This window comes from Medicago sativa, chromosome 7 (genome assembly GCF_051527215.1).
Source record: "Medicago sativa cultivar Bolivia chromosome 7, Bolivia_mono, whole genome shotgun sequence".
Classification (NCBI taxonomy): domain Eukaryota; kingdom Viridiplantae; phylum Streptophyta; class Magnoliopsida; order Fabales; family Fabaceae; genus Medicago; species Medicago sativa.
Window position 1 is genome coordinate 88,470,046 of NC_140755.1, and position 16,397 is coordinate 88,486,442.

The 16,397-nt window shown below is 31.4% G+C and overlaps 1 protein-coding gene across 3 annotated transcripts; it reads right to left on the reverse strand.

The window, feature by feature from the left end:
- Positions 1-8,524: 8,524 nt before the first annotated feature.
- LOC146909873 (protein cornichon homolog 1-like) lies at positions 8,525-15,699 on the reverse strand. 3 transcript variants are annotated; one of them, XM_085722823.1, is made up of 5 exons: positions 15,505-15,699; positions 15,182-15,363; positions 13,606-13,728; positions 9,987-10,072; positions 8,525-8,794 (listed from the first exon to the last, which is right to left on the reverse strand). In XM_085722823.1, exons 1-4 carry the CDS (start codon positions 15,580-15,582, stop codon positions 10,027-10,029), a joined length of 429 nt encoding a protein of 142 aa, XP_085578949.1. In that variant the 5' UTR covers positions 15,583-15,699; the 3' UTR covers positions 8,525-8,794; positions 9,987-10,026. The 3 variants fall into 3 exon arrangements, with proteins under 3 accessions (XP_085578949.1, XP_085578948.1, XP_085578947.1); XM_085722822.1 differs by lacking the exon at positions 8,525-8,794 and adding an exon at positions 8,894-9,410; XM_085722821.1 differs by lacking the exon at positions 8,525-8,794 and adding an exon at positions 8,894-9,575.
- Positions 15,700-16,397: the final 698 nt, after the last annotated feature.

Consider the following 16,397-nt stretch of genomic DNA (forward strand, 5'->3'; position numbering starts at 1 on the left):
AAAGTGTCTCCTAATGTAAGATTGAAACCAAAAGCTGAATAATAATAAGTAAGGGTGCACTTAAAAATAACATTTATTACTCACGTACATAACTACTTAATAATTTATAACTACGTATTGCTATAAACAGTGAGGCAAAACTACGGAAATTCAAACAAAAAGAGTACATGTTAAACATTTTAACAGTCTCTTATCTTGCAAGCTGTATGATTTGTACTTCGTAAGGACGATATATAGTTCATACTATAGGTTTCGTTATTAATGTCAAAAAAGAAAGGTTGAGGACCACCAACAAATGTACAAAGAGGTAAGTTTGAGGGTCTGAGCTGACTTATTTTAACTTTGATGGTTGCCTCATATATATAACTTTGTAACCAGCTGGTTTGAGCTATTAACATTAACAATAATGAACCAATGAATGTTGAATTTTTTGTGGCTCTAAACGTTTAAGGTATACGTAGCTCAATGACATTCATACTCATATATAACAAAGGGCTCAATCGGTTATAAACTTATAATATGTGGTCCAAAGCCTTAAAAATTTGAACAACATGACTAATTTGGTTAAGACAGATAGTATTGATTGTTGAATGAGAGAAGTAGGTTACCATTTACTATTAAGTAGCAATGGGTTGTTTAGGACCAACTGCACCACCTGCGTGTTAGGAGTTATTTCTATTTTTTTGGTTTTTTTTATAAAAAAAATCTTAAAGGTAATTTTATTTAAGGCGTATCAAACATTAAATGTGAGTTTCTCTCGACCTTAATGTAATTTTAAATTATTTGGGCAAGGGCAATCATCATCTTCATTTTCATCATCATCTTGTTCAAGATATTTATGCATTTAGTAACAAAAGTTCAAACATAAAATTAATACTCTTAGTTTTATGGTTAGTTAATTCTCCTTTTTTTTTTCAATACAAAGAGTATAATAATCATCTTAATTTTATCTTTGGGTAAAGTTAAAAAAAGTAAATATAAATCCAACTTGTTTTTTTTTCTACGTTACCCCTTGATGATTTAAGGGTAATTTATCCATTTCAAAGAAAAATTTAATTTTCTTCATCTTAATCGGTTACTATTTTCATCTCAAGAATATATCAAACTTCTTTATCTCCTTCATTTAACATGTGATCTCCATCTCTTTCGTTTCATAATCGAATCATATTTGCCAACAAACTTTGGAATTCTAGAGCACCAATTGCTTTCACATAAAAATATAATCCAAAACAATTAAAGATATAAAATAGAAGGAGTAGTTGTCTTATATCATCATGCATATGTGATATATGTATGTACCTTGATACAATGTCCTTAGCTATTAAACACTACTTCAACTCTTATGACAATCTGGCAAACATACATATATGTAATGTTGACAGTTCTCAGAAAACTGGTATGAAATTATATATACTCTTCCATTATTTATCAGCACTTGATATAACACTATATAAAATATCTGCATTTTAAACCATTATTTTCAAAAGCAATAATTTAAGCAAGCCAAAGATTCATGTTTATTTTCTATAAAAAAAGAAAATCATGATGTGGTTTACAAAAAAGAAATATTGCACTATACTAAGAAAGAGCTTTAATTGTTCTTCGATGGGTACATGAAATGTAAACGAGGTTTGGTAGATTATCAAAACACATGAGCTGGTAATTGGTTTGGTAGTAGTCCGACACCTACTGACAACTCCAATGGGCATGTCCTATGGTAGGGCAAACCCTAGGGCCCGGAGAAGCCCATGCATGAAGCTCATAAAATTTAAGAGAAATGATATTTTGACAACTTTTGAACAATTTTCTTTCTCATACTCACATGATGTTGTTATCCCCTCTCTTCCTTTTTCTCTCTCCATTGTTTTTGACCAATAAGAAGTGAGAAAAACAAGGTTGTCAACAAAGTTGTCATCAAATGGATGTCAAAATATCATTACTCAAAATTTAATTGGCTTAAATATATTACTCTTTTTTTAAAAGGAAAAAATGTTACTAATTTTTCTTTCTTTCTTTGATAAATAAATGTTACTCATCCACCACTTTAAATATTGATATTTTTTTTTTAAGAAGTTAAATTAGCCCACCTAAATCGACACTAGAGAAAATTGAACCTGAGACTTCAAGGAAGAGCACGCTCCCAGGTCTCAAGCCAATACCACTAGGCTAACCCAAGTGGGTTTTAAATACTGATATTTTAATTTTGGTTCCAACAATTTTTTTTATCCAATAAAAAAAATTAATATCTTTATAATCTTCACAAAAACAAAAGACATCTCACTTTTTTTTTTTGGTGTTTTATAAGGATTAAAAACAACATGCTTTTATACCATTTGTTTTTGACATTTTTGGTTTCTTAGCTAGCACCAGAAGTTGTTGACCTTCTACAAAGTTCAAAAGATCGTGCATATCAATGTCATGTCTTCTAGGCCTATGAATGTTGTGTTTGTGAGGATTGGTTTTGTCATCCAAAAAAGTCTAGTAGCGCAGTTTGTTGCCAACTTCCCTTCTATTCAAATGTAAATAATGGTTTATATACTATTATTAAAAAATAAAATTATATAAAAAATGTAATTACCAACCTTACAAAAACAAAACAAAAATGCTAACAAATGTATATGGATCATTAGTTAAGAAAACATATATAGTAAAAATAATTTGAAATTTGTGTAATCAAACTTTCCAAAGTGTAAAACATGTTTTTTTTAATGCAATTTTTTTCCTGAAGTAGTGTCCAATAACACCGGTTAACATGGCACAAGAAATATTTAACCATTTTAATATTAGTTAAAAAAACGCCTAATCCTTGTTGTGGACCCCTGAATTTTGTCCACAGTTAATCTCTTTCCAACTAGTGAGTTGCAAATGGTCATTTTAACATGTGTCTTGCCACCGAGTGCTTTAAGGACATTTTTTAAGGATTTTTAATCAAGAAATTATTCAATAAAAACACTTGATACTTCAGTTTCCGATGCATTAAATGCATAAATTTTCATAAAAACTTACCATTTAAAGACTATTATGAGTACCCTTAGGATATTCATTAGCATTTCTTTTAATATTTAATCATTTTAATACTTATCTATGGATGATTAGATGAATGAATCGCAAATGGTTATTTTGAATTTGCATCACGGAGAGAGAGGGGGACCAATAAATCAGAGAGAGAGAGGGGCTTGACACATTGACATTTTACATTGTACTTCTTGTTGTGGTTCGAATCAATAGTGAAATGACAAGAAGAGGGTACATCTATTTATGGATTTTCCAACTGTCTAAAGCGACGCATTGATTTATATTAAGGGTATTTTCAGTGTCCACTTTTACCTAGTAAAGCCACTAGTCTATTCATAACACCAATATATCTCATCATAAGTTTGGTTATATTATCTTGTTTACATACAAACACTTCAAATGCATCCACTGTGAATCCAATTTCTAAACTTTGTTTTTGTGTTTCATATGGCATATGCTGACAATTTCCCATCTTAATTTTCTGGCTATCACGGAATTTAGAATATCTCTAGATACAATAATGCAAGTTGATTTTGTTTTTTATTCCTTTGTTCTCCCATGTTGTGAAAAATGTTCTGATACCTAGATACTTCATACAAGAGAATTTCAGTTAAAAGGCATTTCCATTTCATACTAAACCAAATTGAGCACAAACAAAATTTAGAAAAATTGGTGCTTTCTAAAGAGTATTTTTGTTTTGGTCCCTTCCTTTCCTCTTTAAAGTCTATGTTTGAATCTGCGTCCAATCTCATGTTTCACATCCTAAAGTAGTTTTACACTAACTTTTCGGAAGCTCCAAACCGTAGCTTTTGAATAGACACGCATTTTTACCTTAGTTCCACATGTAAAGCAAATACAAACAAAATCGCAATTTCAAAATTTCATTTATCAATAGTTTATTTATAAACTTGTTTTAGTCCTTTTGGTTAAATTTTTAAGATCCTTTTTTCCCAACTAACATGTTATTTCAAAATCCTTTTTAAATTTTTAAGATAGAACAAGTTTTATATAGTGAACCAAAGAGAAAAAAAATAGCCACCATGAAGTTTTTCTATTATGTTTTGATTGATATGGTGGGATCATGGAGGGAGAAATGTATATTGACAATAAAAACTTTGATGGCTCAATTTACTATTATAGAGAATTTCTATTTCAATAACCAATACAATTAAAGATATTTGGCTTAGATGCACTTTTGATCCTCTGTTTTAAAAAACTTAAAGTTTTAGTCCCTCTATTTTAAAAGTCTAAGTTTTTGGTCCCCTATTACATATTTTTTTGGATTCTAGTCCCCTGTCTTTGAGTGTTATTTTTGTTGATGTGTCAAACTCATTAATGATGTATCACAATACATGTGGACAAAATATATTCCTTATCATTAAACATTTTTTTAATAAACATAAATCTTTTAAAAATTAGAAAATAATAAATTAAAATTAACATAATAACATTTTAATTAATCTTGTAAGAAAACATTTTAACCTAAGTGCATTTAAGCCAATAATTTTCAAAAAAACTTATTTGGCTCATAAAATTAGCGAGCCAAATTAAATCGACTCGCTTTTTTAATCAACCAATTATTAGTGAATTTATATGAGTTGAACATCACTTTGACATCTCTTCTTCATATTTAAAAACAAATATAGATAGTTGATTAAGACATATAAGAATAATTAGTTGAAGAAAGTGGACGTTTGAAATCATAATAAATTTGACAAAATTATCGACACCATAATTTTATTAAATCTCTTAAGTGTAACTTTTTAAAAAATTGTGGTGCCACAATGATTTCAAATTCACTTAACCTAAACAGAGACACAGACAAAAAAACACAAAATTCATCATATTTATATTCTTCCTAAACTGTAGAGCAACAATATTTTTTTCATTCTTCTTATAACACTTGAAATTTAGTAACAATGAATTCGAGAATCCTAACTCTAGACACTGTTTTATATAAAAATATCTAAATGGAAACACTCTTGAGTGAATTTACATTAAAACCCTAAAACCTTAAGAATAAATGGCTAGTCCAGCCTGAATATGACTACTAGCAGATTGCAGTAGCCCAAAATAGACCTTAAGGATATTGGACCCACAAGAAAAAGAAAACAGGAAGACATGAAAATGACCCAACATTTTGCTTCACGTCATATCATGGACCAATTGTGTATTGTAGGGTCAACACATCCAGTGGTTAAAAACTTCCAATCATAAGGTTCAACTGGAACATAGGGGTAAAAGGGGGGTGGGAATAGTGAAATGGTTATTCATGGTTCCTTTCAAATGGACCCAATCATCAATTTAGTGTCTTTCAGTAGTGAGTGAAAAGTTGACAGGATAAATGAAAAAGTTGCAGAAAGAAAGGGATACTGTTTCTAAGCTGCCAGCAGGATGTTGGGTATGGCTGGCAAGATGCCTATTTGGCTCAAGTCATTTTCTTGGATCACTCAACTTATGGAAAATATTTGGATGTGTTTAAGTTTTGATGATTTTAGTGTATTTAAGTGATAGATGAATGACTAAAATAAATTATTTTGATTTGAGAGAATGATTAATAAAAAAAGAGACAGAGACATAGTCACAAAATCGTTGAAGTTAAAGCGAAAAACCCCTTAACTTACTCACCCCTTCATCTTTTTTACTTTGGGGGCCAAATATATCTTCCATTAAAATGATTTTGATCTTTGTAGTTGTAGAATCTTACCATGTTAATAAATAAATAAAATTGACCGGGAAAAATATTCTGGTGGAAAAGCTTCCAAGAGTATTTTTGTTTTCATAGAATTGCTTTCTTCCTTTTTTAGGTACAATAGAGGGTCAATGCTCAAAAGAAAAACAAAACTAAGAATTAGTTGAACTTGACATAAAATTTCGAAAAATATCATCAAAAAGCAAATGATGGGGCTCACTTGAAGAACACTCCACAATAGAACAACTAAAAGAATTCAAAGTGACAACAGTTAACTAGTTAGTCAGCACTTATATTTCTCTCCCGTCAAGTATGTCAAATTTGGACTTCTCAATCCAAAACCAAAAGATTGTGAATGCATCTAACGAAGATGAGAACCAACCCCACCAAGACCGTAGTTATGATCAATCAGGATTGTGGAATCACTCCACAATGATATGTGAAATACAACCTCTGAAAATCATATCAAAACCTAGGTACAATCCCCACATCTCTCCACATAAGCTGTGTCGCACAAACCAATCTTCTTAATGTAGTATTCCTGGCAAAAGGTATTTAATTGATGCACCTAATAAAAATCAATTGCTACTTATATCAGTAGTTTATTTTGTTTTGCTTTGAAAGTCAATGTTGTGTCCTTAATAGATTCTATAATATAGTTTAATCAATTGCTCTTCTAAATTTAGTTACTCTCGACGTCTCATTATTAGTGTCAATTAAAATTATCCACACCTCTTAATATGTGATTAGTAGTTATTTTAACTTGTATGTTAAAAATTGTCAAATGAAGATTGTGGTGAGCGAGTTGAGATCCTCTCCATTTCCTATAATAAATGACAAACTTGACTTTGGATGGCGTTGATATAACCATAGCCGCCATATAAGGGCAGAGCCTCTCATTGCTTTTGTAGTTTCAATCATCTTCTCTAACTCTGATATTCCCCTAATTTTGAAGCATTTTTCAGTGAAAGAATCCACTAGATGCCTAGATGTAGTCACTTGTACCAACAACAAAAAATGTAGTCCCTAGATGCCTACCGTTGCATTTGGATCAATAGTCAAGTAGCTTAGGATCCATACCATACATGCCTAACCACCGAAAGTTAATCTTGTAACTGAAAGGAAAAATATATAGGCTCTGTTTAGTAAAAATAAGCTATAAGGTAGCTGGTAGCTGATAAGCTAGCTGATAGCTGAAAAGTTAGCTGATAACTGATGACTGATAGCTGAAAAGCTCACTTTTTAAAAATAATGTGTTTGGTAAAATTAGTTGTTGAAGTAGTTGATAAGTATAAAATGGCATTAAAGGACATGTTTTTTTTAAGTTATATATATATATATATATATATATATTACACACATTTTTTCTAATGTATTTATTTTTTTAATATTTTAATATATGATTAAATATGCTTTTGTTCCCTATAAATATTCAAACTTTTGGTCTTAGTCTCCATAAAAATTTCTTCAACTTTTAATCCTCAAAGAAATTTTACCGACAATTTTGATCTCTGCTTTTATGAATCTCAAAAATAAGAGGAAGGAGGAAACAAAATGTGAGCTAGAATATATAAAATTTTACAACATACAATAGGCCAGTTATTTATTGTTTGGTGTACAGTAGGCTTGTTATAACAATATATATAAAGCATTTCTTTAAAAAAAAAAAAAATACATATATATATATAACGTTCCTTAGAAAAAGCGTGGCAGTTTTTTTTTTCTTCCCTTTAATGGAAAAAACGTGGTAGTTATAAACATGAACATGGGGTAGTTGTTTTATTAAAAATAATTAATTTAAATTAATAGGGTTAAAATTGGAAGAAAATATAAAAAGCTACCAGCTATAAGCTCAAAAGCTACTTTAAGGCTGTGTTTGGTAACACAAAAAAGCTAGCTTATAGCTTGTTGGACTAGCTTGTAAGCTTGTTGGATGAAAACGTGATGTGTTTGGTAACAAGTTTTTCTCACGAGCTTATAGCTTTTTTTGAGAAGCTATTTCAAGTAGCTTTTTAGCTTATAGCTGATAGCTTTTCACATTTTCTTCCATTTATACCCTTTAATATTATTTTTTATTTAAAAAAACTACCCACGATAAAGAAAAAACTTCCCACGTTGTGTTAATGTTTTTTTACGGTTGCCTTATAAATTGCTTTCTATTTGAATTTTTATTTATTATTTGGTTGGAAATATGGTTCTTAGGTTATTTTTTATTTTATTTTTTATACGGTCTCATGTTGCTTTCTATTTGAATTTTTTATTTATTTTTTCAGATGGTTCAAAATATCGTTCTTAGAATCTTATATTTTGGGCAACCAGCCCCTTGCACTATCCATATGCACCACTCATGTTGTAGTTTTTTTTTTTTTTTATATATTATCTTTGTTCACTTTTTTTTTTTCTACGTTGCTTTTAATTCATATAACATAATGTATAATTTTAAACAAAATCTACAATAAATAGTTAAGTCATTTTAGTTAAACACAAAATATTAATTGAATTCATAAAACACATTTATCATTTTAGAGATGAAATTAATTTGAAATGAATTTAAATATTTAAAAAAGAATTGAAAAAGAAAAAAAATTATGTCTAAAATTTATTAAAAAAATAAATAAACAAACATGTCCTTTTATGTCATTTTATATTAATCAGTCACTTCAACAACTAATTTTACCAAACACATTATTTTTAATAAGCGAGCTTTTCAGCTATAAGCTATCAGCTATCAGTCATCAGCTATCAGCTAGCTTTTTAGCTATCAGCTAGCTTATCAGCTATCAGCTAGCTTATAGCTGATTTTTACCAAACAAAGCCTAAATAGCTTCTCAAAAAAAGCTATAAGCTCGTGAGAAAAGCTTGTTACCAAACACATCACGTTTTCATCCAACAAGCTTATAAGCTAATCCAAGAAGCTATAAGCTAGCTTTTTTGTGTTACCAAACACAGCCGTAATCGAAATTGAAAAGAATCCTAAGAATGTCACGATGGTAGAATTGGAGCTTGTCACTTGTATTCGGGGATTGCTCTTTAGTCTTTAAGCACCTAGCAATTGCTCACAAACACCAGTTGAACGGTAACCGTTTGCTGCAAAACGGTAGTTAACTACTGTTCACTTTTAAACCAGTTTAACCGATTAGGTTCAAAATAATAGTTTCGACAAAAAGAAAGTTGTAGTAAGGTAAATAGATTATAAATGAGAATATTATTGAAAAAATAGTTAATACAATCTCAGTATATTATGAAGAGATAAATAATTTGCGACAAAAATATTTAAGACAAGGGAAATACCAACAATACACTCCAACACACTCTTTTCAGCATGTCTCACTGTCTAGTCTTTTATATATCGATGTAACTAAATAGTGGTCTGAAAAATTGCTCGGCAAAAAGCATGTATAGGAAAATATAGAGGTATTTTCGGTCGAAAATAGAGGTATTAAAAGGGGGTGTAAGTAGCAACTGCCACCTGTGTTTGGAATCCGTTGCAGCAAACTTATCTCAGTTCCAAGAACAGGCAGCATAAGCCACATGTTGCCTGAAAAATCACACTGTTTCTATTTCTATTACAGGACGTGTGTTTCTGTTCTTCGATACAACTTGTTCAAAATCCCTTGAGCTCAAATTAACATCATGGACCAAAAGTATATAAAATCCAAATATACATTGTAATAGCTCAAGTGGCGACAAGTTTCTTCAGGAACTGCATGATCATGAAGATGAATCCCTATTACGCAACACTTAAAAATCCTCACACAAGTTCTAGAACTCTCCATGTAACCAAAACAACATGCAGAACTAGCATCATTTAACGTGGAACTGGTAAGCTTATATGATCGTGCTAGAAATAGAAGATTAGCTCTTTACACTGAAAAAAGAAAACAAGCACTTTGACTGGCAATGAAGGCATTGTAATAATAAGATGGTATTAAATAGTTAGAAGCTACCCATTTTATACTAGAGTTCATGCTAAAACATACACAACATGTTTCTTTTTTCCAACAAGTTTTAACATTTTTAAGAAATAATCCACTTTAGACTTTAGTTCATACAACCTCTGCAAGCTTGATTTTAACATCCAAATAATATCGAAATTAAATATCCTTTGCTTATTCCATTGTTGTTGCTTATTAGCATAACGAATTCAATTGGCAAGCTACTTCATGGAAAAACACTTAATACATGTCGAACATATTCAATACTCATTCAAGTTACTGACAGATCAAATACAGATTACTACAAAATAGAATACATGGAGAAAAATTATTGAGAAACTTACACAGGTTGTCATACTGCACATATTCAAAGGATCTCCGAGGTCAATCATCATCCATATCAAAATAGTAGACGACAATTAATACAAGCCTGCAAATGGAAAGTTGGTTGAGAAGTTGACCTTCAGGTTCTTCGAGGGAATGATAAATAGCAAGCCATTAAATGTTACTTAAATTTATGATAGTAGAATATTTTACATATATCCAAAGCAAAAAGTCCATTTAATTCTCCTGGGTGATTTTTTGTATGTTATAAAGCACCATAAGATAAAAGGGGAGAATACTGATCAAATTTGTGAAAGCAACAAGTGAACAGGCGCTTTCCATGTTCCAATATTTCATAGTCTGGAAAGCTTTGTGATAGAACACCAACACCAGTATGCTAGCTGGCCCAAAGACTACATGAGCACTCTTTCTAGAAAATTGTAGAAGCATAGGAAATGAGAGTTAGTTAGCACTTTCCTTGATTTTAGGGAATATTATGTTATAAAAGGGAGGGAAGGGTAGTGAGTAAGTCATGAAGAAAGTTGTTATGAGTTTGTTTAGGAGAGAAGTTCTCTCTGTTCTAGGAGCTTAGCTCTGGTAGGAGTTCATAGAACTCTGGTTACCCCTTTCATTTTCTGTTATTTTCCATTGTAAGAGCTTGCTTACACATACATTTCAATAAATTTCCATTTCACTGTTTTTGAATTTCCGAAGTTCTATCACTTTGTAAGAAAGATGTATTAGAGTTAACCCTCACCAACCTAATTCCCTTCACTTAACCTTCTAATATTTATTCAAGGCACAAATTAGTATGGTGGCAAATACTCTAGAATTCAAGTCAAACGATGCGATATATGAAAGCACAAACTTGAAAATAACAAAAACTCCTAATTTTTGTCTTTTATTTCCTTGGTGTTAAGAAATCCCAACACTCAGTCTACAAAAGTAGGATACACCGGCTAGCAAAACAGTCTATTTCCCATCATAGCTTCAGCAATTTGATACACTTAAAACATGTACATGCAATTCCCCCAGAATTATAGCTTAGGTTCATCCCCATCAAGCATTAATGGCAAGTCTGTAACACAGCGTCATGACAACAAATGTCGACAATTGTTGGTGTAGGGAAGAGTTTGGCATAAGAAACATAATAGACCATAATAAATCCATTTTTGAACTCTTAATAATGGGAAACTTCATACGCCCTAATTGTGACAGTACGGCTACGTGACTAAGATTGTTTATGGTTTGATTCAAAAAGGAAAACCAAACCATTACAACAGTTTGGTAAACCTGAACATAACTGTTAATGGTTTGTCTCGAAACAAACCAAACTGGTATACAAGTTTGGTGCATCGTTTCTATCTTTTTGAACCGAACCGTCATACCAACCAAATTGGTCCTCTGTGAACCGAACTTTACCTAATTGCTACCATTAACCAATCTTAGGACTCTTTAAAAAAAATCAAAAAACAAACCAAACCAAATATTCTGACAGTTAAATAAAATAAAATGATCCTAATTCACAAAACCAGTTCGATTCTATTCGGTGCGGTTTGAATTTCGGTTCTTTTTTAACAATGCTACCTATGACAAATTACTAGACATCACATATTAAACTCGGTGCATGAACAAAAGCAATTCACAAGAACAAATTTTACTCCCCCCAAATCAAGTTGTTTATGTTACAAAGTTTTAAGATAACGAAAGAGAAAGAATAAAGACTTTGAATTGTGATTATGGTTTGATAGTCTTAGATTTGGGTTCTAAGCTTAACTAAACCCAAAAAGTTAGCTCAAGAGTGGTCATATTTCTTGTCCATGTGGGATCGTAACAGATACAAAAGACTAAGCACTAACATTTATTTATACTAATACTAGTCTTTTAATCCTAATTAAAATACAGAAATAAATCGTAGAATATAAAGATAAAAGGAAACCAATCCTAAGTTATAGTGCACAATATTGTAAGTTACTCTAACTTACAACTTAAATATACTGAGATATTTTCCGTATATTCTAAAAGAAGTACTAAACTAAAACCCAACTATATTTGTACAATCAATAAGGTATGGGCCAGTCACTTTCCCAATCACTGTGAAGTAGATATCCAGATGTACACATAAAATATGGTAAAGGATGTGCTGAATCTTTATGAAATAAATCGGGGGAAACACTAACAGCAATTTTGAATTTCAGTACTTCAAGCAGTTACTGTCATTCATGAGATGCACTTAAAATCCACTACCAGTTAACTTTTTATTTAATCATGAATAGAATTCCCACATTGATTAAAAATATATTACTTCAACTGTACCGACTAGAAATCTAGCAACTAATCCTATAACGCAGTTCTGTCAAAAAGCATTCCTATAATGCAGTTTGGGATTAAGGATTCAGTTATAGATTATCGCAATCTTATAATATTAAAAAAATGCAGTTTCGTGAAGTAACAGATTGTCATGATTAAGTTATAAAATAATAAATAATATATACGGTTATAACCAATTAAAATGAATTATATTAGACAGGTAGTTAACATCGAGACTTTACGCAGAATCGGAAAGGGGAAGTAAAATCGTGAAACGTGTAATTGTAATATATGACTCGTAAGATTATACAAAGTCCATGAAACTCGTACATAAACATATGCATATAAAATAGCACGAGTAAGAGAAAGAACGACTTTGAATCATACTTCAAATACTTAATTAAACTTAAATTTATAAGCATAAGTCAATAAATTAACTCATACAAACCCATAACTCAACTTCATAAGTCACAAACAAAATAGCTAAACAGGTAAAAAAAAAAAAAAAAAAACAGTAAAAAACCAAGAAATGAACACCTAGTCCTCAAATTGAAAATCATAATCGCTCGATAAATCTCAATTTTCTCAACTTCCTTCCAAAATCCACTAATCATCGGATGAAATATCACCGAGTCTAAGCTCATGATCGGATGAAATGTCACAAAGTCTTATCTCCTAGGGTGATGTTCTAAATTACTTCTTCTTGGACAATGTTGCATTAGCCATGACTTAAACAACATTCTTCATAAATTGACGCAGTTGAAATTTTAAAAGGGATTTTATAAAACGGGACAAGGAAAAATGTCAAGAGGGTCCTATATTTAGAGACGGATGTAGTAATTAATAGGCACATCTTTTAACCAAAACGGGTCTTCTTGTCTAACCCTAGGGCATGCCGTGCAGCCGTCTGCCCTTGTACCACCCCATCAAGAATTGCAGAAACTACACAAAAATCGCAGATCATACATTCCACTCGATTTCACCATAACATGATTCCGTGTGGACTCTTAAATCTTAATCGCTGAGGGAAAGCAAAATCGTGCGTTTTTACGATTATAAACTCGTTTCTAAATACCATGTATATCAGTAATCTTTCGCCCAAAAATAATTCTCAAAAACTCATTGTTACTAATTTTTTATTTAGTAACCTAGAATATTGACCCAAATATCTAATTACTCAAACTTAGAATTTTAAAATAATATGCTTCCTGCAGCATTAATCCTAATGTTTTGCCTACATTAGAAGAAGATATAGACATAAAGTTAAGCAGTGATAATGCAAACCTAAATTACAGTAGATAAGTGTAATCTATTAAGGGTATGACAAACCTGAAGATAGTTATCATAACCAATGTTAGGTAAAAAGCAAGTTTGGCTATCCGAAATTTCTTCTCAGCATTGAGTACCCTAAACACTTCAGTAACATCAAGGAGATGCTGCCGCTTAACATACCTGAATCATTGAAATGGAACAATAATGAACTGACTAGAGAACATATAATTGCATTACCTAAACCATATAAGGAAGTACTGAACCAAATATGTGCTCTGTAGTCCATTTAACTAACTCTTTTTCTGGTCATTATAACTTACTTTTGATATTTATATTGCCCTAAAATGTATTCATAGTATGTATAGATACACTCATACACAACACTAATCAGTAATAGTCAATCATGAAACTTGCTATGATATATCACATGCACCATAAGTCATTTTGTTGGCACAACAAATATGCAGGAGGATATAAGTAAACCAAATAATTGGCATAAAAACCTTTGTATTGCCAAACAAAGAGTTTATGGAATTTCATCAAACTTGTCTACATAAATAATTCAACAGTTTACAGAAAAGAAAGTGTGTATGCGAAAAATGAAATTTCAATTAAAATATCCTGATTCTGATGGAAATAAAGGGAAGATAAAACAAAAAAATTCAAAACAAAGTAGATTCAGGCTTGTAATTTATGCAGGATAAAAAAAATCTCAAAAACTTGTTAGGTTCGTGTTTACAATTTTAAAAGCAAAATTTTGCACTAGCAACATGTGAGCCTTAGCTCAAGTAGCACCAGGAGTTGGGAGACTACTCTTGTGTTTGGATACACGGTTGCATTGACTTTACTCGCATCCCCAGGAAATTTGACCGAGAATTTATAGAAGCTGGCACTTGGAGAGATTGTGGAAATGCAGCAAAACCGTGATTCTTCAACTTCCCAAACACACAATTAAATTGAATCTCTTTGAGGTGCTTTATCTACATATTAGCCACCCTCCCCTTTTCTCACAGCAGACTTAAAGCTTGTTTGGATAAACTTCTTTATAAATACTTATAAAAAGGATATTACATAAATGTCACAAAAACAGAGTTTACAGAGTTTTTAAACGATAATTTATTGTATAAGACTATAAGTTAAAATTAGCTACTACATCTCAAAATTTTCAGTCACACTCACATCACTTCTCCATAAACAGCTATGTGCTCAAGTTATAACTACTTTTTCAACTTATTTCAACTAACAATATTAGAAGCTAATCCAAACTTGACCAAAAATTCATAAATCTCCTTCACTTTAGCAAACATATACAAGGTTGGAATGCAGAAATAATAATAATTATATAATGCACTCAGTTCATGTTTGGATAAAAACTATTTCTATATTAACAAAAAATCAAATTGCTTTATATAAGCTATAAGTTGTTTTCAAAGCTATCATGGAAGCTAATGGAAATAGCTTAAGTTATGATCATGGACATGTCATAAGTTGTTTCTAATTTCTATAATCTCTCCCAAACAGTATCACAAGCGCTTATGTCAGTAGATACGCTCAATTAAGTCAATCAAATCGGATCCTCGATAATATAAGTTAAGCAGCATATTGTTGAGTTCGAGTTCAAAATTGTACTTACAGCATCACATGATAGGAAGCAAGAGGAAGCATCAAAAGAAACATGACCCAGTGACCCGTGAAGAGAAAAAGAGCACACAATAATCCTTGACCAATAAACTCAGGAACCACAAAGTAATTGATCTTTGATGAAGCATCATATGGGTTTATATAATCAGCTTCCAAGTCAGATAACATCAAAACCTTCAAACCCCAGAAGAAAAAAAATGAATTTTAGATTGAAACTAAACATGGGTATGATAAAAATCTTATCTTTCCATTAAATTACAATGAAATTTAAGAAATGAAAAAGTTGGGTAGTGAAAAAAGGGTGAAAATAAAAACCTGGTAGAAAGCTGAAGCCAGAAAAGCAATGCTGAGAGGGAAACAAATGAGAAGCCAGAAGAATAAATCGAAAGCCATTAATCGATTAAGTCAAAAGAAGAGATAAGCAGGTTGAGAAGTGGGAAATTTGAGAGTTTTGAAGTTGAAGATCATTAACTGTGTTGTTTGGACTTTGGACTTGAGTGAGTTGGTGGTGAACCAGCCTGTTGGATATGATTAAAAAGTAAAAGAAAATGTTTTTTTCATGTATATTTTCATTTTCTTTTCTTTTGTTGGGAGAGTTTTGAAAATCCAAAAAGAAAACAAAGCTAACTACTCCTCCTCTCACAAGCCAGAGATTTATCGCCAGATGTGTCGAGTGTCAGTTAGTAAAAAATTGTATATCGAATGAGATATAGTTATTTGTTCAACAATATAGAAGCTAAACAAGAAGATTCATATACTTGAAGCTGGTTTTAATTTAATCGAGTGAACCATCAAATTAGTCCCTGAATTTTCATGCGTCGGCCAACTTCATCCCTCAATTATGCGAAATATCAAATTAGTCCCTGAATTTGTCAGACGTCCATCAAAAAGGTCCCTCCATCCAAGTGCTCCGTTAGCCATGCTGACATGTCGCCCTGCATGATGTGTTGTCTTGTACGCGTGGCAAGAAGGAAGCCACGTGTTCAGGGACTAATTTGATTGATTTGGAAAAAGTTCATTTTTCACTTTTCAGTTTATTTTTTTCCTGCTTTTCCCATTTTGCCCCTGCATTACATATTCCTCCTTCTTCACATTTCAGTCAGAACCATCAAAAACATCCTTGACCCTTCTCCTTCCCGCTAAAACTTTCCCCATTCTCACCCCTCCAAAATCATCATCATCTCCGGCGATTCTGACGTTTTTGAAGT